Raw genomic sequence first — 18,328 nt, forward strand, 5'->3', positions numbered from 1 at the left:
TTCTTATCATTCCCGTGTTCACTGGAGTAGCACTTTCAATTTCCTTTAAGAACTTTTCCTTTGCATTCTCAACTTGGCTGTTTGGCACCAGAGGACTAGCTTTTGGCCTATCTTGGCTTTTGACATGCCTTCCTTACTAGCTTAATCATTTCTAGCTTTTGATTTAACACATTAATTGCCATATCAGTTGTATTTAACTCATGCTAATTTGGAGCCCAGGGCTTCATGAAACATATGTAACTCACACGCCTCTACGTTGGGAGCCACGTGAACTATTTTTCAAGTTGCATATAACTCATGCACAGAAAACAATAAAAAATTTTTTTTTCATTAAATTAGAAAGGATCATTTTGTTTTCAAAGTTTTTATTCTATTTTTGTAATAAAACACTGTGACCCCAAGGAAAAAAAAATTTTTTTCCTAGTGTGGCAGTCAATGTGTTAAAGAAAGAGAATGTGACTCTTCCTTTCACTTGAGCACTTAGAAGCCACTCTAGGGCTATCAACTGGCCTAATTTCACTATTGTTGTGTCTCAGGGAATAGGAAGGCCTGAAGAGAAGGAGAAACAGGGAACAGCTGGTGGGAGAGCAGTCAGAACACACACAACGTTTATCAATTAAGTTTGCCACCTTATATGGGTGTGGATCATGGCACCCAAAAACAATTACAATAGTAACATCAAAGATCACTGATCACAGATCACCATAGCAGATATAATAACAATGAAACAGTTTGAAATATTGTGAGATAACCAAAATGTGACACAGAGACATGAAGTAAGCACATGCTGTTGGAAAAATGGCACCAACTGATTTGCTAACAAAGAATTGCCACAAAACTTCAATTTGTAAAAAATGCATTATCTGTGAAATGCAATAAAATGAAGCACAATAAAGTAAGATATGCCTATAGTTGGCACTTACAAAATTCATATTGTTTTTAAAAACTTATTATTATTATTTAATAATTATGGGTACTTAACAGTTGTGTGTCTTTATAGGGTACATGTGATGTTTTGATACAGGCATACAATGTGAATTAATCAGATTAGGGTAATTGGGGTATCCATTACCTCAGGCATTTATCATTTCATTGTGTTAGGAATACTCCAATTCTACTCTTTTAGTTATTTTAAAATATATCCTAACTTGTTGTTGATTATAGATACTTTGTTGTGCTATCAAATGTTGCTCATTCTATCTAATTATCTAACTATATTTTTGTACCCATTAACCATCTCCCCTTAGCCCCCCCTCCCCACTACCCTTCCCAGCCACTGGTAACCATCATTCCATCATTCTATTCTCTTTCTCCATAAGATCAATTGTATTTAATATTTACCTCCCACATATGAGTGAGAACATATGAGATTTATCCTTCTGTGCTTGGCTTATTTCATTTAACGTAATGTTCTCCAGCTCCATCCGTGTTGTTGCAAATGGCAGGATTCCATTCTTTTTGTGGCTATATACTATTCCATTGTGTATTTGTACCACAATTTCTTTATCCATTCATCCCTTGATGGACACTTAGGTTGATTCCAAATCTTGGCTATTGTGAATAGTGCTATAATTAACATGGGAGTGCAGACATCTTTTCCATATTTTGATTTCCCCTCCTCTGGATATATACCTAGTAGTAGGATTGCTGGGTCATATGGTAGTTCTATTTTTAGTTTTTTGAGGAACTCCATATTGCTCTCCATAGTGGTTGCACTAATTCACATTCCTACCAACAGTATATAAGGGTTCCCCTTTCTCCACATCCTCACCAGCATTCATTATTGCCTATCTTTTGATAAAAGCAACTTTAACTGGGGTGAGATATCTCATTGTGGTTTTGATATTGTGCATTTCTGTGACTAATGATGTTGAGCATTTTTCATATGCCTCTTGGCCATTTGTATGTCTTCTTTTGAGAAATGTCTAATCAGGTCCTTTGCCCATTTTTAATCGGATTATTTGGTTTCTTCCTATGAGTTGTTGGAGCTCCTTATATATTCTATTAATAGTTATTAATCCTTTGTCAGATAGGTAGCTTACAAATATTTTCTCCCATTCTGCAGGTTGTCTCTTCTCTCTGCCGATTGTTTCCTTTGCTGTGCAGAAGCATTTTAGCTTGATGTGGTCCCATTTGTCCAATTTTGCTTTGGTTGCCTGTGCTTTGGGGGTATTATTCAAGAAGTCCTTGCCCAGACCAACATCCTGAAGTGTTTCCCCAATGTTTTCTTTTAGCAGTTTCATAGTTTCAGGTCTTAGATTTAAGTTTTTAATTCATTTTGATATGATTTTTGTATATGGTGAGAGATAAAGGTCTAGTTTCATTCTTCTGCATATGATATCCACTTTTTCCAGCTCCATTTATTGAAGAAACTGTCCTTTCCCCACTGTATGTTCTTAGCACCTTTGTCAAATGTAAGGTTACTATAACAGTGTGGATTTATTTCTGAGTTCTCTATTCTGTTCTGTTGGTCTATGTGTCTGTTTTTATGCCAGCACCATGCTGTTTTAGTTATTACAGCTCTGTAGTATAATTTCAAGTCAGTTAATGTGATTTTTCCAGTTTTGCTCAGGATGGCTTTGACTATTCTGGGTCTTTTATGGTTCCATATAAACTTTAGGATTACTTTTTCTATTTCTGTGAAGAATGTCATTGGTATTTTGATGGGGATTGCATTGAATCTGTAGATTGCTTCGGGGAGCATGGACATTTTAACAATATTGATTCTTCCAATCCATGAGCATGGAATTTCTTTCCAGTTCTTTGTGTCCTCTTCAATTTCTTTCATCAATGTTTTATAGTTTTCTTTATAGAGATCTTTCACTTCTCTGGTTGTTTATTCCTAGGTATTTTATTTTATTTGTAGCTATGGTGAGTAGAATTACTTTCTTGGTTTCTTTTTCAGATTGTTTATCGTTGGCATGTAGTAATGCTACTGATTTTTGTATGTTAATTTTGTATCCTGAAACTTTACTGAATTTGTTTATCAGTTCTATTAATAATAGTTCTTTTGTGGAGTCTTTAGGTTTCTCTAGATATAGGATCATATCATCTGCAAACAAGGATAGTTTGACGTTTTCCTTTCCAATTTGGATGCCCTTTATTTCTTTCTTGTCTGATTACCCTAGCTAGAACTTTCAGTACTATGTTGAATAACAGTGGTGAAAGTGGCATCTTTGTCTTATTCCAGATCTTAAAGGAAAAGCTTTCAGTTTTTCCCCATTCAATATAATACTAGCTGTGGATCTGTCATACATGGCTTTTATTGTATTAAGGTAAGTTCCTTCTATACCTAGTTTTGAAAATTTTTATCATGAAGGGATGTTGAATTTTATTGAATGTTTTTTCAGTATCAATTTAAATTATCTTATAATTTTTGTCCTTCATTTTGATGATATGATGTATCACATTGATTGATTTACATATGTTGAACCATCTTTGCATCCCTGGGATGAATCCCACTTGATCATAATGAATAACCTTTTTAATGTGCTGTTGAATTCGGTTTGCTAGTATTTTGTTGAGGATTTTTGCGTCTATGTTGATCAGCAATATTAGCCTATCATATTTTGCTGCTGTTGTGTTTTGTCTGGCTTTGGTATTAGGGTGATACAGACCTTGTAGAATGAGTTTGGGAGTATTCTCTCCTCCTCAATTTTTTGGAATAGTTTAAGTAAGATTGGTATTTGTTCTTCTTCTTCTTCTTTTTTTTTTTTTTTTTTGAGACAGAGTCTCACTCTGTTGCCCGGGCTAGAGTGACAAGTGATCCTCCTGCTTCAGCCTCCCAAGTAGCTGGGATTATAGGTATGCGCCACCATGCCCGGCTAATTTTTTCTATATATATTTTTAGTTGTCCATATAATTTCTTTCTATTTTTAGTAGAGACGGGGTCTCGCTGTTGCTCAGGCTGGTCTCGAACTCCTGGGCTAAAATGATCCACCTGGCTCGGCCTCCCAGAGTGCTAGGATTACAGGCATCAGCCACTGTGCCCGGCCTGTATTTGTTCTTCTTTGAATGCTTGGTAGAATTCAGCAGTGAAGCTATCGGTTCCTGGGCTTTTCTTTGATGGGAGACCCCCCCCCCCTTTTTTTTAAGACAGTGTCTCCCTCTGTTGCCTGGGCTTGATTGGCATCATCATAGCTCACTGCAACCTCAAACTCCTGGGCTCAAGCAATCCTTCAGCCTCAATCTACCAAGTAGCTGGGACTACAAGGCATGCACCACCATGCCCAGATAATTTTTCTATTTTTTGTAGAGACAGGGTCTTGCTCTTGCCCAGGCTGGTCTTGAAATCCTGGCCTCAAATAATTCTCCCTCCTCAGCCTCCCAAACTGCTAGGATTATAGGCATGAGCCAGCCACCGTGCTCAGCCATGATGGAAGACTTTTTATTACTGCTTCTATCTCATTACTTGTTATTGGTTTATTCATATTTCAGATTTCTTCCTATTTCAATCTTGGTAGGTTGTTTGTGTCTAGGAATTTACCCATTTCTTCTGGGTTTTCCAATTCATTGGCATATAGTTGCTCATATAGTTGCTTTGGATTTTGGCAGTATCAGTTGTAATGTCTCTTTTTTCATCTCTCATTTTATTTATTTGGGTCTTCTCTCTTTTTTTCTTAATCAATCTGGCTAAAGGTTGGTGAATTTTGTTTATCTTCAAAAAAAAAACACTCTAACTTTTCATTTTGTTGATCTTTTGTATTTTTTGTTGTTGTTGTTGTTTAAACTTCATTTACTTCTACTCTGATCTTTATTATTTCTTTTCTTCTACTAATCTGGGGTTTGGTTTGTTCTTGTTTTTCTAGTTCTTTGAGATGCATCATTAACTTGTTTATTTGAAGGTTTTCTACTTTTATGACGTAGGCACCTACTGCTATAAACTTTCCTCTTATTACAGCTTTTACTGTAACCCATAGTTTTTGATATGTATAATTCCTTTTTTTTTTTTTTTTTTAGACAGGGTCCCACTCTGTTGCCCAGGCTAAAGTGCCGTGGTGTCAGCCTAGCTCATAGCAACCTCAAACTCCTGGGCTCAAGCCATCCTTCTGCCTCAGTCTCCCAAGCAGCTGGGACTACAGGCGTGCTCCACCATGCCCAGCTAATTTTTTCTATATATTTTTAGTTGTCCAGTTAATTTCTTTCTATTGTTTTTTAGTAGAGACAGGGTCTCACTCTTGCTCAGGCTAGGCTCGAACTCCTGAGCTCAAATGATCTACCCATCTCCTCCCAGAGTGCTAGGATTACAGGCATGAGTCACTGTGCCCAGCCATGATATGTATAATTCTTATTGTTTAATAGAGATTGCTGAATAATCCCTAATAAGTACACTGGAGCATATTTACTATTGAGAGAGATTTAGTATGAAGCAGTTCTTTTTTGACATTATACACTGTTTCTGAGCTTCTGGAGTAATCAGCAGAAGTGGGAGGGCCAACACAATATTATAGCTAGGGTCACAGAGCCAAAGTAATAGAAAGGGGACTAAACTCTACATCTCCTAATTGCGTATATAAGACAGTCTCATGACATTCACTTTGAGGATAACATCTTATTGAAGTTCCAGAATATCTATGGCATTCATTTAATTCACAATAAAAAAAATCAGCCAGGCCAGGCGCAGTGGCTCACGCCTGTAATACTAGCACTCTGGGAGGCCAAGGTGGGTGGATTGCTCGAGGTCAGGAGTTCGAGACCAGCCTGAGCAAGAGTGAGACTCCGTCTCTACTAAAAATAGAAATAAACTATCTGGCCAACTAAAAATATATATACAACAAAAAAAAAAATGAGCCGGGCATGGTGGCACATGCTTGCAGTCCCAGCTACTGGGGAGGCTGAGGCAGAAGGATCGCTTAAGCCCAGGAGTTTGAGGTTGCTGTGAGCTAGGCTGATGCCACGGCACTCACTCTAGCTTGGGCAACAAAGCGAGACTCTGTCTCAAAAAAAAAAAAAAAAAATTCAGCCAGTAAAACTGATCAGAACTCAAGAGAAAGAACACTCTAGCATTCTACCTTATTTCTCTCACTTTGGGGATGGCAGCACCTGCGACGCCCTGAACTAAATGTGATACCTGAAAGAAAACGCCTAGTTAGGGCCTTATTCTTCTCAAATATCTGTGGTTGTTACTTTGTAATATGCCTCCAGGATGAATTTTCTGTAAAGAAAATTTATATCATAGGTCTGGGTGGACACTAAAGACTTCCTTTTCTTTCCTTCTTTCTTCTTTTCTTCCTTTCTTGTGCACACATTCTCCCTCCCCCTCTCTTTTTTTGATATTTTATATGTTTATCAAGGTAATACTTGTAAATACTTTAAAAAGTCTTATGGTTAAAAATAGTCATGTGGAACTAAAAGGCTCATAACAAAAAATATCTGGAGTATATTTTGCCACACACACAGAGACAAAATCTAAAACAAAAAGAAAAAAACAAAAGAAAAGAAAAAAGCAGTGGCTTCCCTAAAGCCTGGCACACCCTTCGAGACTCTTTTACTCGCTTCTTTTCATGTTTATCAACATTTTCCCAAATAAAACATTTATACTGTTATTTATAGATTTTAAACAGTACCTAATATGAGAGATGAGAATTCAATGCCATATACTTTCCCTCCCTCCAGCCTCCCAATATTGTTATTAATATATCGCAACTTTTTTATTAAATCAATGTTTCATGTTAACCATATTATGACTTTATAAACGTGGTTTACTTCTGGATCAATTAGTCATATTATGATTACATTTCCTTCTTATACAATTTTTGCTCTTCTTGGAAGTAGTAATTGCCTTTGGTTTTTGTTTGCCAAATTTTCTATATCATCACTAATTCTTGCCAACATTAGCACTAATACTTTCCAACAGAAATGTAAAAATGCCTAAACTATTTCAACAGAGTCAAACATGTTACAATCTCTAGCAGGCTCACTGGAAACAAACCCCTAGAGCACTTCTTTCTCAGTCTCTTTAAGTCTGCACATAGCTGTCATCTTGGGACTTCCTTTTGCTTCTTTCCTAGGTTTATTCTACTTCCTAAAACCCATTTTTAAAAATTCTTTATAGAGATGGGGTCTTGCTATGTCACCCAGGCTGGTCTCAAACTCATGGCCTCAAGTGATCCCCTGCCTTGGCTTCCCAAAGTGCTGGGTTTACAGCTGTGAGCCACCACACTTGGCATATTTTTTTTTGTTTTTTTTTTTTTTTTTTTTTTTTTTAGAGACAGGGTCTTGCTCTGTGACCCAGGCGCACTGCAGCCTCGAGCTCCTGGGCTCAAACAGTCTCCCCATGCTGGCCCCCCAAAGTGCTGGGATTATAGGCTTTGAGCTATTGTACCCTGCCATTGATTTTTATATCCATACATATTTGTACATATTTATGAGGTACATGTGATATTTTGTTACATGCATAGAATGTGTAATGAAAAAGTCAGGGTATTCAGTATGTCCATCCCCTCAAGCATTTATTATTTCTATGTGTTGGGAGCATTTCAAGTCCTCTCTTCTAGCTATTTTAGAATATATAATATTAATACATTGTTGTTAACTATAGTCATCCTATTCTCTGCTAGTGAACATTAGAACTTATTCCTTCTATCTAACTGTACGTTTGTACCCATTAACCAATCTCTCTTCATCCCTGCTCCCCCCCACATACACATACACACACACCCCATTCCCAGTCTCTGGTAACTATCATTCGACAGTCTACTTCCATGACATCAACTTTTTTTTTTTTTTTTAGCTCCCACATATGAGTGACAACATGTGATATTTGTCCTTCTGTGTCTGGCTTATTTCACTTAACATAATGACATCCAGTTCCATCCATGTTGCTGCAAATGCCATGATTTCACTTTTTTATGGCTGCATAGTAATCCATTGTGTAAATATACCACATTTTCTTTATCCATTCATCTGTTGATGGACACTTGGGTTGATTCCATATCTTGGCTATTGTGAGTAGTGCTGCGAAAAAGTTGGGGGTGCAGGTATCCCTTGGATATACTGACTTCCTTTCCTTTGGATAAACACTCAGTAGTAGGATTGCTGGATTGTAGCATAGTTCTATCTTTAATCTTTTGAGAAATCTCCATACTGTTTTTCATAATGGCTGTACTAATTTACATTCCCACATGCCCACCAACAATCAGTGTATGACTTCCCTTTTCTCCACATTCTCATCAGCATGTAATTTTTTGTCTTTTTGATAATAGCCATTCTAACTGGGGTAAGATGATATCTCATTGTGGTTTTGATATGTATTTCCCTGATGACTAGTGTCATTGAACATTTTTTCATATACCTGTCAGCCATTTGTATGCCTTCTTTTGAGAAATGTCTATTCAGATTATTTGTCCACTTTTTAAGGGACTGTTTGTTTTTTTGCTGTTGTTTGAGTTCCTTTTATATTCTGGATGTTAGTCCCTTGTCAGATGCATCGTTTGCAAATATTTTCTCCCATTCAACAGGGTGTCTCTTCACTGTTGATTGTTTCCCTTGCTGTGCAAAAGCCTTTTAGTTTAATATAGTCCCATTTGTCTATTTCTGATTTTGTTGCCTGTGCTTTTGAGGTCTTAGCCATAAAGTTTTTGCCTAGACAGACCACTGTCCTGGAGTATTTCTTTTTTTTTTTTCTAGCAATTTTATATTTTCAGGTCTTACATTTAAGTCTTTACTCCATTTTGAGTTGATTTTTATATATGGTGAGATAGTGGTCTAATTTCTTTCTTCTCCATATGGATATCCGGTTTTCCCAGCACCATTTATTGAAGAGGGTGCCCTTTCCTCTTCTTGGCACCTTTGTTGAAAATCATTTGGTTATAAACATGTAGATTTAATTTTGGATTCTCTATTCTGTTCCACAGATCTATGTATCTGTTTTTATATCAATACCATGCATTTTAGTTAGTATAGCCTTGTAATATATTTTGAAGTCAGATAATGTAATCCCTCCAGCTTTGTTCTTTTTGTTCACACAGTTGCTTTGGCTACTTTGGCTCTTTTTTGGTTCCATGTGAATTTTAACATTGTTTTTTCTGTCTTTCTTATTTTAGTAGAGCACATCCTCCTGTATTTTCCTGGGAAAAGTTATGTGTGGAGGAGAGTAAATTTTTGATCCTTGCATGCCTAAAAATATCTTTTCATCCCTCATACTTGATTAATATGACTTACTATAGAATTCTAGGTTGAAAATAATTTTCTCTCAGAATTTTGAAAGCATTGCTTCATTGCCTTCTAGCCACCAATATTACTATTGAGAAATGTGCTATTGCTATTACCTACTCTTTTGCAAGTAATCCATTCCTATTTCTCTGCCTTTTTTTTTTTTTTTTTTTGAGACAGCGTCTTGTTCTTTCACCCCAACTACAGTGCAGTGGCATCATCATAGCTCACTGCAACTTCAAACTCCTGGGCTCAAGAGATCCTCCTGCCTTAGTCTCCCAAGTGGCTGGGACAACAAGTGCACATCATCATGCCCTGCTAATTTTTCTATTTTTAGTAGAGATGGGGGTCTTGCTCTTGTTCAGGCTGGTTTCAAACTCCTGACCTCAAGCAATCCTCCTGCCTCAGCCTCCCAGAGTGCTAGGATAACAGGCATTAGCCACCTCACCCAGCCTCCCTGCTCCCTCTTTATCTCCTACCACCATCATTTTTAAATCTTCTTTTTATTCTTTGTGTTCAGAAATTTCATGATGATGTGCCTTAGTGTTTTGGGGTTTTTTTTCCTTCATGCTGCTGGGTACTCCACAGGCTCTGTTAATCCGGAAACTCATGTCCTTCAGTTATCAGATATTTTCTTGTACGTTCGTTGATAATTTCCTTCTCTCCATTTTTTCTCTACTTCTAGAACTCCTATTAACCTAATGTTAGACCTTTTAGATTCATCCACTAATTATCTTTTCTCTCTTATTTTCCATTTGTCTTCTTGTTTTATTTTCTGTAAGATTTCCTCAACTTGATATAGTAAGACTTATGTAAATTATTTATTTTTCTACTATATTTTTAATTTCCCAGAGCTGTTACTTATTCTCAGATTGTTCCATTTTGGGAGCACCTTATCTTTGCTTTATGGATGCAGTATTTTCTACTACCTCTTATAGCAGCAGTCTCCAACCTTACTGGCACTAGGGACAGGCTTCATGGAAGACAATTTTTCCCCGGACTGGGGTTGGGGGGTGGTGGCCAATGGCGAGAGATGGGGAGCAGCTGTAGATACAGATGAAGCTTCGCTTGCTTGCCCGTCGCTCACCTCCTGCTGTGCAGCTGGTTCCTAACAGGCTACGGACCAGTACCGGTCTGCAGCCCAGGGGTTGGGGACTGCAGTCTTAGAGGATGCTTATTGTTTTTTAAAAAATATTCTTCTGTTCTCTTTAGTATGTTTCCTTTGAGTTTTTCTTTTCCATTTATATATGATGCTGCCTTTCTTGGTGAAGGTTTATCTTAAATATCTGGTGATCCTTTGCTGTCCTTTTATATTTAAGGGTAAGTCACTAAATAGGTGTTTGGAAGCTCTGTGTTAACAGGAAGCTTGTCAGTTGGTGGGTTTCACTGTACTCACAATAAAGTGGGTACCTAGCTGTTTTCTTGGGGAAACTTCAAGTATCAGTATCTATAGATCTTTCCTCTGGGTTTATTTAACTTCCTCCCAAAATTAATTCTCCAATATCCTACCTAGAGAATATAAGCCTTGCTGTCAGCATTCTTAGAGCAAAATTCAGCAGGAGGGCTGGGTGAGTTTCATCATTTAGCATGTAGATGATTCATCTAATCTGTTTTCAGTCTACTATCCTCCTAACCTTGTCTTCCCAGCTATTATCTTTAGCTGTGCCTGGTATCTCAGAGTCTGGAGCTTCTCTAGTTCAATTGTGTCACAGAATAAACCTGCAGGGTCTGTCAGAGAAATGAAAGGGTAGTTGTCTAAGCGAGAAGGATGTGGGAAGAGATCTGATAGTTTAACTTCCTATGAAGACTTTCAGCCAATCTCCTCTTTACAGCCCCTCACATCACCTCTGCTTCTGTACCATTTGTTCCTTCCAATTCCTGACATTCTAGTGTTCTGCAATATGATCCTGATTGTCTGTTAGTCTATGCCTCTGCAAGCATTTAAAATTAATTATTTTCTCAGCTCAACTATGGCTTTCCATCTTCCAAAAATGTGTTGATATCATCTGCTACTGTCTTCTTTCTTATTCTCTTCATCCTAGTTGGCTGGTAAACCTAAAAATTTTAACTCACTGTCATTTTAGTGATTTAGGGGATTGAACAGGGATACACATTTGTGTTTAATCTGTCCGCACATAACCAGAAGTGCAAGAATGTCAAGATGTTCACTCTTTGCTCCTATAAAGTTAGAACCAAAAAATTCAGAGATAAAATTCTGCCTTCATTGGCCAAAGTGGCAAAAGCAGGAGTCTGAGAATTTCATATTGTGTCCAAGATCTATTCTTATAATTTACTGGTTATTTGATGTTAGGTAAGTTAAATTTTCTGACAACATGTTTTCTCATCTGTAAAGTGGTGATAATCATCCCTACACAGTCTATCTTACTTGTAATGACCAAGATAATTGATATAAATGCATATACATCATATATCAAGAACTCTATTACTAGTAGGCATAATTAAATACATTTTGAGAGGCACGGTAACATAGTAGAAAGAATATAAGCTTCAGAGTCACACAGACTTGGGCTTAAAGTCTCTGTCATTTATTGTGTTTTCTTGGATAAGTGACTTAAACTCTCTGAGCCTTATTTTCCCCTTTATTTATAAAATGGGTATAATATTATTAACTTGACAAGACTGTTGTATTAAAAGAGATAATGCATGTAACATATCTGCTACATGGCCTGACACTAGGTACTCAATAGATGTTAATTCTTCCTCTTATCCTCCTAATTTGGGCCCAGCTTTCTTATACTAACATGAAAATCCTGAGCTTGTATTTCCTCAGTAAATGCTAAACCACATTGATAATTAGCATCTTAGATCATCAACAATCCTCATAAAAGCTATTTATTTGCTGTTTTGTCGGGACCAAATTATAAGGTGAACAGCCCAAATTGAAAGGGTTCAGCATACAAATCCTTTGAAGTGGTGACAGGTTACTACTGAGGGATCTTTAGTAACATTTTGGTATGACGTAAGTCGTGAAACTTGTAATGAATATTAAGAGATGAGGGACGCCAGAATACCAGGAAAAACTACTACTCAAAAAATTATCTTAATAGGTTTTTTTTTTTTATTTGATCCTCATACAAATCCAGAGCTTGCAGGCTTTATGACCCCATTTGAAGATGAAGGAACAAAGGAGCAAATTGTTTGAGATTCATCAGTCATTGGGAACCACCAAGAACTCCAACCCTGGTTTTTGACTCTCAATTGAGTGCTCTTTTTAAAAAATTTGTGATAAAATACATTTACCATCTTAACCATTTTTTAAGTGTACAGTTAAGTACATTCACAATGTTGTGCAACCAGCTCCCAGAATTCTTTTCGTCTTGCAAAACTGAAACCCTACCCATTAAACAACTCCCCCTTTCCCCTCTCCCCATAGCCCTTGGCAACCACCATTCTATTTTCTGTTTCTATGAATTTGACTTCTCTAGGTACCTCATACAAATGGAATAATATAGTATTTGTCTTTTTGTGGCTAGCTTATTTCATTTAACATAATGTCCTCAAGGTTCATCCATATTGTGGCATGTAAGAATTTCCTTCCTTTTTAAGGCTGAATGATATTTCATTATATGTATATACCATATTTTGCTTATCTATTCATGCATTGTTGGACACCTGTGATGCTTCCACCTCTCAGCTCTTGTGAATAATGCTGCTATGAACCTGGGTGTACAAGTATCTCTTTGAGACCCTGCTTTCAGGTTTTTGTTTTTTTTTTGATATTTACCCGGTAGTTGAATTGCTGGATCATGTGGTCATTCTATTTAAAAATTTTTGAGGAACCACCACACTGGTTTCCATAACAGCTACACCATTTTACAGTTTTACCACCAGTACACAAAGGTTCCAATTTCTCCTTGCTAACATGAGTCATTTTCTAGAGTTTAAAAAACTTTTTTTAAATAGCCATTCTAATGTATGTGAGGTGGTATTTCACTGTGGTTTTCTTAAGAGTTTTGAAGTCTTCTGTACAGATGTCAAGTTACTAAGTAACTCTGGGAAACATCACCAACAATTTATAGTATTAAGAGCCTATTAGATTTAAGATGCTGTAGGAGGCATAGTTTTAACATACGGTTTTTGCTCTCAAGGATTTTATAATCTAGCTGGAAAAAAAGGACATATGTATTTAAAAATAAATAACAACGCAAGACAGAAAAGTCTAAATGCTCATCAATGACATTAAGTATTACATGATGACAGAAAAGGGTAAAATTATAACAGGCTGGGTTGATTAGCAAAGGCTGTAACTGATACTTGAGGATTGACTCACAATAACCAAATTCGTAAGAGACTGTGGTATAAAGTATAACTCTAATTTACTAACACACATTCATTCACTCATTCATCAAATACTTACAAAGAATCTACTTTGTGCTAGGCATTGTTCTAAGGAACTAGGGACACAGCTGTGATTAACAATTTCCTGTCTTCACAGAGTTACATTCTCTGTGGAATATAACATAATGTAGAATGTATTTTTCCAGTAACTAAAATATTTGTGTTTGCTGTCCAGAGCATTTCCTTCTCAGTGTAAAGGTATGAAGGAATCTAAGTTGGTAATCAAAATATTGTTTGGTGGGCCGGCTGCGGTGGCTCACGCCTGTAATCCTAGCACTCTGGGAGGCCAAGGAGGGTGGATTGCTTGAGCTCAGGAGTTTTAGACCAGCCTGAGCAAAAGCGAGACCCTGTCTCTACTAAAAATAGAAAGAAATTATCTGGCCAACTAAAAAATATATATAGAAAAAAACTAGCCGGGTATGGTGGCGCATGCCTGTAGTCCCAGCTACTCGGGAGGCTGAGGCAGTAGGATCATTTAAGCCCAGGAGTTTGAGGTTGCTGTGAGCTAGGCTGACGCCACGGCACTCACTCTAGCCAGGGCAACAAAGTGACACTCTGTCTCAAAAAAAAATATATATATTGTTTGGTGAATGATCAGAAAAAGATGGTATTAAGATCCATTTCATTCAGGCCACAGGGAAAGCTTATATATGTCCTAGAGTAAGTTTACCTAATGACTAGTTTAACAACGTTCTTTGGATTCATGATTTCTCTATCCTGAACACTGCTGGATGAAAAAACTGATCCTGGCCTATTTCTCTTTCTGGGTTCCAGGTGAACCATTTCAATTCTAACATATTTTTGCAGACATATTATAATACAATTGATTTTAATTATGTTAGCCTTAGTCATTTTTACTATATATGATTAAATAAAGCCTCCAACTTCAACTATTTCACTGTAAGGAATAATGTAATGTTGGATACTACTGGATTTTCCTCCATTAATTCAACAAATATTTACCAAATATTTATTAAGTTCCTATGATGAGACAGGCATTCTGCTAGGTACTGGGAATATCGGAGTTAACAAAAGAGATATTTGTACTTATCCTTAGGAAATGTACATACATTCTAGCAGTGAAGATTAAGAAAATCACACTAGGTGCAGTGGCTGTTAAACAAAACAACAAAGAAAATCACCAGTAAACAACAGACCAATAAATAAATTATGGTGAGTGTTATGAAGGGACAAGAGGAAAATGTTGGAGTATTCAAGAAAGAGATGACAATTACATGGACTATGCTAGTGGCAGTGGAAATGGAGATAAATGGTTGAATTTGAGATCTATTTTGGACAACCAGTCAACAAGACTTAATAATGAATTGGATGAAGAGTGTGAGGGAAAGGAAGGAATCAGGTGAGTTTCTGACTTAAGCAACTGGGTAGAGAGCAGGGCCTTTAACTGAGATGAGGAAGACTTGCTGTAGGAAATAGTCAGAGTTCTGTTTTAGACAATAACTTTGAGATCTCTGTGAGACAAGCAAATGTGGAGAAGTAGGTACTTGGATATGTGCAGCTGGAACTCAGAGGAGAGGTCTGGATTGGAATTTAGAAATCATTGACATAACAATGCTATTAGAGAGAATATTTCCTGGTCAACTTGCTTAGAATTAGTGATTCCTAAATTCCCCAGCGCCACATTTAAAGATAACCTCTTAAGTCATTTCTACATATGACTAAATTAATAATTAAGAATTAATTCTTGTGATGGTATTTGGAAGTTGAAAAAAAAGGTGGGGGGAGAATTAATTCCTACTAGTGTAGTTCTCAAAGGATAATCCCATGCCAGACTTCTTTGGGGGAGCCTCACTGTACCTTCTGTCTACTGTATCAACCCAGAGATAAACTCAGGGTTACTAGACGCTTTTCATTAAAAAGAAGCTCAGTTACGTTTCTCTTTTCTTCACCAAAGCTAACTCTTAAAGCCTTAAAGGGCCCATCTAATGAGGTACTCATAGACAAAAAGAGTTGAACAGGTCTGAATTTCTACATGGATCAGAACTCTATCTTAATTACGTTTTCTGTAAAACATGGGTGTTAAATATCACCCATGAGGATGTGTGGCCTTGCTTACCAAGTAAGAAAAGAACTGGACTAAGAATCATGACATCTGGGCTCTATTTCAAGAACTGTCATTATTTAACTTTAAGTCCTACTCTCTATAGACCTGCTATTTCATGGGTCAAGTGAAGGCTATGGAATATTTTAAAGCCAATGAAAACATAAAATTAAGCATACAACTGAACACTATACTATCATCATTAACTTACTGTTGGGCAGCTGGAGATCTGGGATGGTGCTGTGCATACAGAATGGCCCAGAGTGAAGATTCCAGTAGTCTGTTTCTAGATTTCTCACCATTTTTTGTGGACTCCATAATTTGGCTTCTGTATTTATAAAACAGTAAAATCACAGTGATTTCTCTTACGCATGTGAGAAAAAAATTAATAAATGTCTATATGCTCTGCAGATTCCTAGATGAAAGAAGTTATGAAAATATAAGTGATTATTTGTATTGATGCTAAGTAGGCTCTATCTCTTGGAAAACCAGGAAAAGCTTAGCTATCATTGCTTTGTGACTTTTGCCAGTTCCCCAGGGAATCTTGGCTTTCCCTGGAAAACAAACTACCACCTTGGAGGAAGCCTGAAATCTCTGAAGGAAGCCTTCTTGTAAGTAGCCAGTTCAGGGAGGTTGTACCTGGTACCATGCTATAAAGGAAAAGAAATTTTTTCATCAAAGTGGACAAGACTATTTGCTAAGCATACCAACATTTCCCAAACAGGGAATGGAGGTACAAAAAGGCTTCATTAAGACTTTCTTAGTGTGACTTTGTTAGTGTGAACTGAGTAATTTAAGGGTGATTTCCTATGAGATCCTTTTTATTTTTTTTACCTTTATCACTTCCCTTCTCCCTTTGTTTTTTTCTGCTTCATTTGATTTCCCTTTCTCTATCTTCATTTTCCTAGTTGAACAGGCTTTTTAAAAACTTAGTCCACACTATTTCCCTCTATCCTCTTCAAGGCCTCCCCACTTAATGCAATTTGAGCATGCCCCAAACGTTTGTTATCTGTCAGTGGTCCAAGAGGAGATAAATGGTGTATACCAGTGGTTCTCAACCAGGGGTGATTTGCACACTGGCCCCCCGCCCTGGGACATTTGGCAATGTCTGGAGACATTTTTGGTTGTCACAACTAGGGGGAGGGTGCAATTGGCATAGTGGATAGAGGCCAGGGATGCTGCTAAATATCTTACAATGAACAGAACAAAGCATGGCCCAATTGTCAATAGTGCTGCTGTTGAGTAACCCTAGTATGCGCAGATATTGGTAGCTGAAGATGACTGAAGCTTGGAGTTAGCAGTCCAGACTCCTTAGGGATACAGATTTTCAAGATGGTAAAGTGGCAGCTGCTGGCATCAGATTCTATGGACTTGGTTTACCAGGTTCCCTGTTTTGCTGGATGTATATGACTTTGGACTAATTATTCAATACCACAAAAGCAGTTTCCTTATCTGGAAAAAGGGGCTAATAAAGTATTTATCTCACTAAAAATGTAAGCTCCTTGGAGGCAAGGACCTGCCATGCTTACTTAGGGACTAGTATCCAGTAGAGAGTACTAAATATGTATGGATTATCTTATGCAGTTGTTTTCAGGTCTAAAGCAGAGGACATATATTAAGTAATATGGAGTACAGTGAGAAGAAATGCAGCCCCCGATAGCAGGGAGCTAGGCTGGCACTATCAACTAGAATGTGCTCCCTTGTTGAACATAATCAGTTTCACAGGACATCAGCATCAGACAAGGCCACTATGTGAGCACGATGGGTCAAAACAAAAACAAAACCACTCCATAACGATGTCTGAATACAAACAAGAAAAGAACATTGTCCCAACCACAAACAATGACCACATATCCCCCATCCCTAACCTTTTCTTTACCAATCACAGCTTCAGCCTCACTTGGTTCTTCCTTTTTATGTAAGAATTATTAAAACACCCTGTCATAGAATTACTCCCACCTCCTGATAGCATCCAATCCAGAAACTCTGCTTCCTTGAACCTTCCCCCAAATTACACAACAGAAGCCCAAACCCTATAAAACTCTTTCCAACACTCTCTTCTGAAATGTCCCGCTGTCCCTCAGGATGTACTAGCCCCCTGCGGAGGAGATCATAAGCCCAACTTTGCCCAACCACAGGAGTGTTCTCCCGGTCTTTGGTTGGAGGGCATTGACAATAATGAGAGCTCCCTAAAGAGTAGCTGCTGTTAGGCCTCAAGGGAAATTGCAGGATGCACCCAGAGCATTCAATCAGACTTCATAAACAGGTATTTTGAGGCTTCTTTACAGACTGCCTCTTGCCTGGCCGTTTCTCCTCAGCGTACACCTTCTCTCCTCAGTCTACTCCCTGAGGGGACACAGGGAGGATACTTTTAATTTCCGACTCCCTAAGCAGAAAGCCAGCACGTTAAATATCACAAGAAGTAAAACCCCTTAGTGAGGTACGCGCCTTCAGCTCCAACTTAAAATTTCCTCAAACACTAGAACACCCCAGAGGCACGCGGGAAAACTAAAGCTCTGACGAGTTCACATTACGAAGTGTCTTACCCACTACCCTAACCCAGGAGGAATGGCCTCGAATTCACTTTACAAGCAACCCAGCACTCTCCGAAAGGCTGAGGGAACGGCCATCACCCGCAGCCGAACCTTCCGGCTGCCTTTGGTTCAGACGTCGAGCACAAGTCGCTGGGCGGCTACAACGCAAGTGACCGCCTCTTCTAGATCGCCTACAGGTCCCGGCATGCCTGGCGCCGAG

General features: G+C 37.9%; 1 protein-coding gene across 5 annotated transcripts in view; it reads right to left on the reverse strand.

Moving 5' to 3' along the window:
- The window catches only part of LOC123622425 (agouti signaling protein), a 202,413-nt gene that overhangs the window by 103,859 nt on the left and 80,226 nt on the right, over positions 1-18,328 (reverse strand). For 2 of the 5 annotated variants that reach the window (XM_045528790.1, XM_045528787.1), the window contains exons 1-2: positions 18,121-18,255; positions 15,786-15,902 (exon numbers count right to left, since the gene is read on the reverse strand). In XM_045528790.1, coding sequence (XP_045384746.1) covers positions 15,786-15,892 — 107 coding nt within the window. In that variant the 5' untranslated portion in view covers positions 15,893-15,902; positions 18,121-18,255. Of the gene's footprint in view, positions 1-15,785; positions 15,903-18,120; positions 18,256-18,328 lie in introns of those variants that run through there. The other 3 variants (XM_045528788.1, XM_045528786.1, XM_045528791.1) reach the window with 2 other exon arrangements.

The sequence above is a fragment of the Lemur catta genome, chromosome 17, assembly GCF_020740605.2.
Source record: "Lemur catta isolate mLemCat1 chromosome 17, mLemCat1.pri, whole genome shotgun sequence".
In the NCBI taxonomy this organism is placed as follows: Eukaryota; Metazoa; Chordata; class Mammalia; order Primates; family Lemuridae; genus Lemur; species Lemur catta.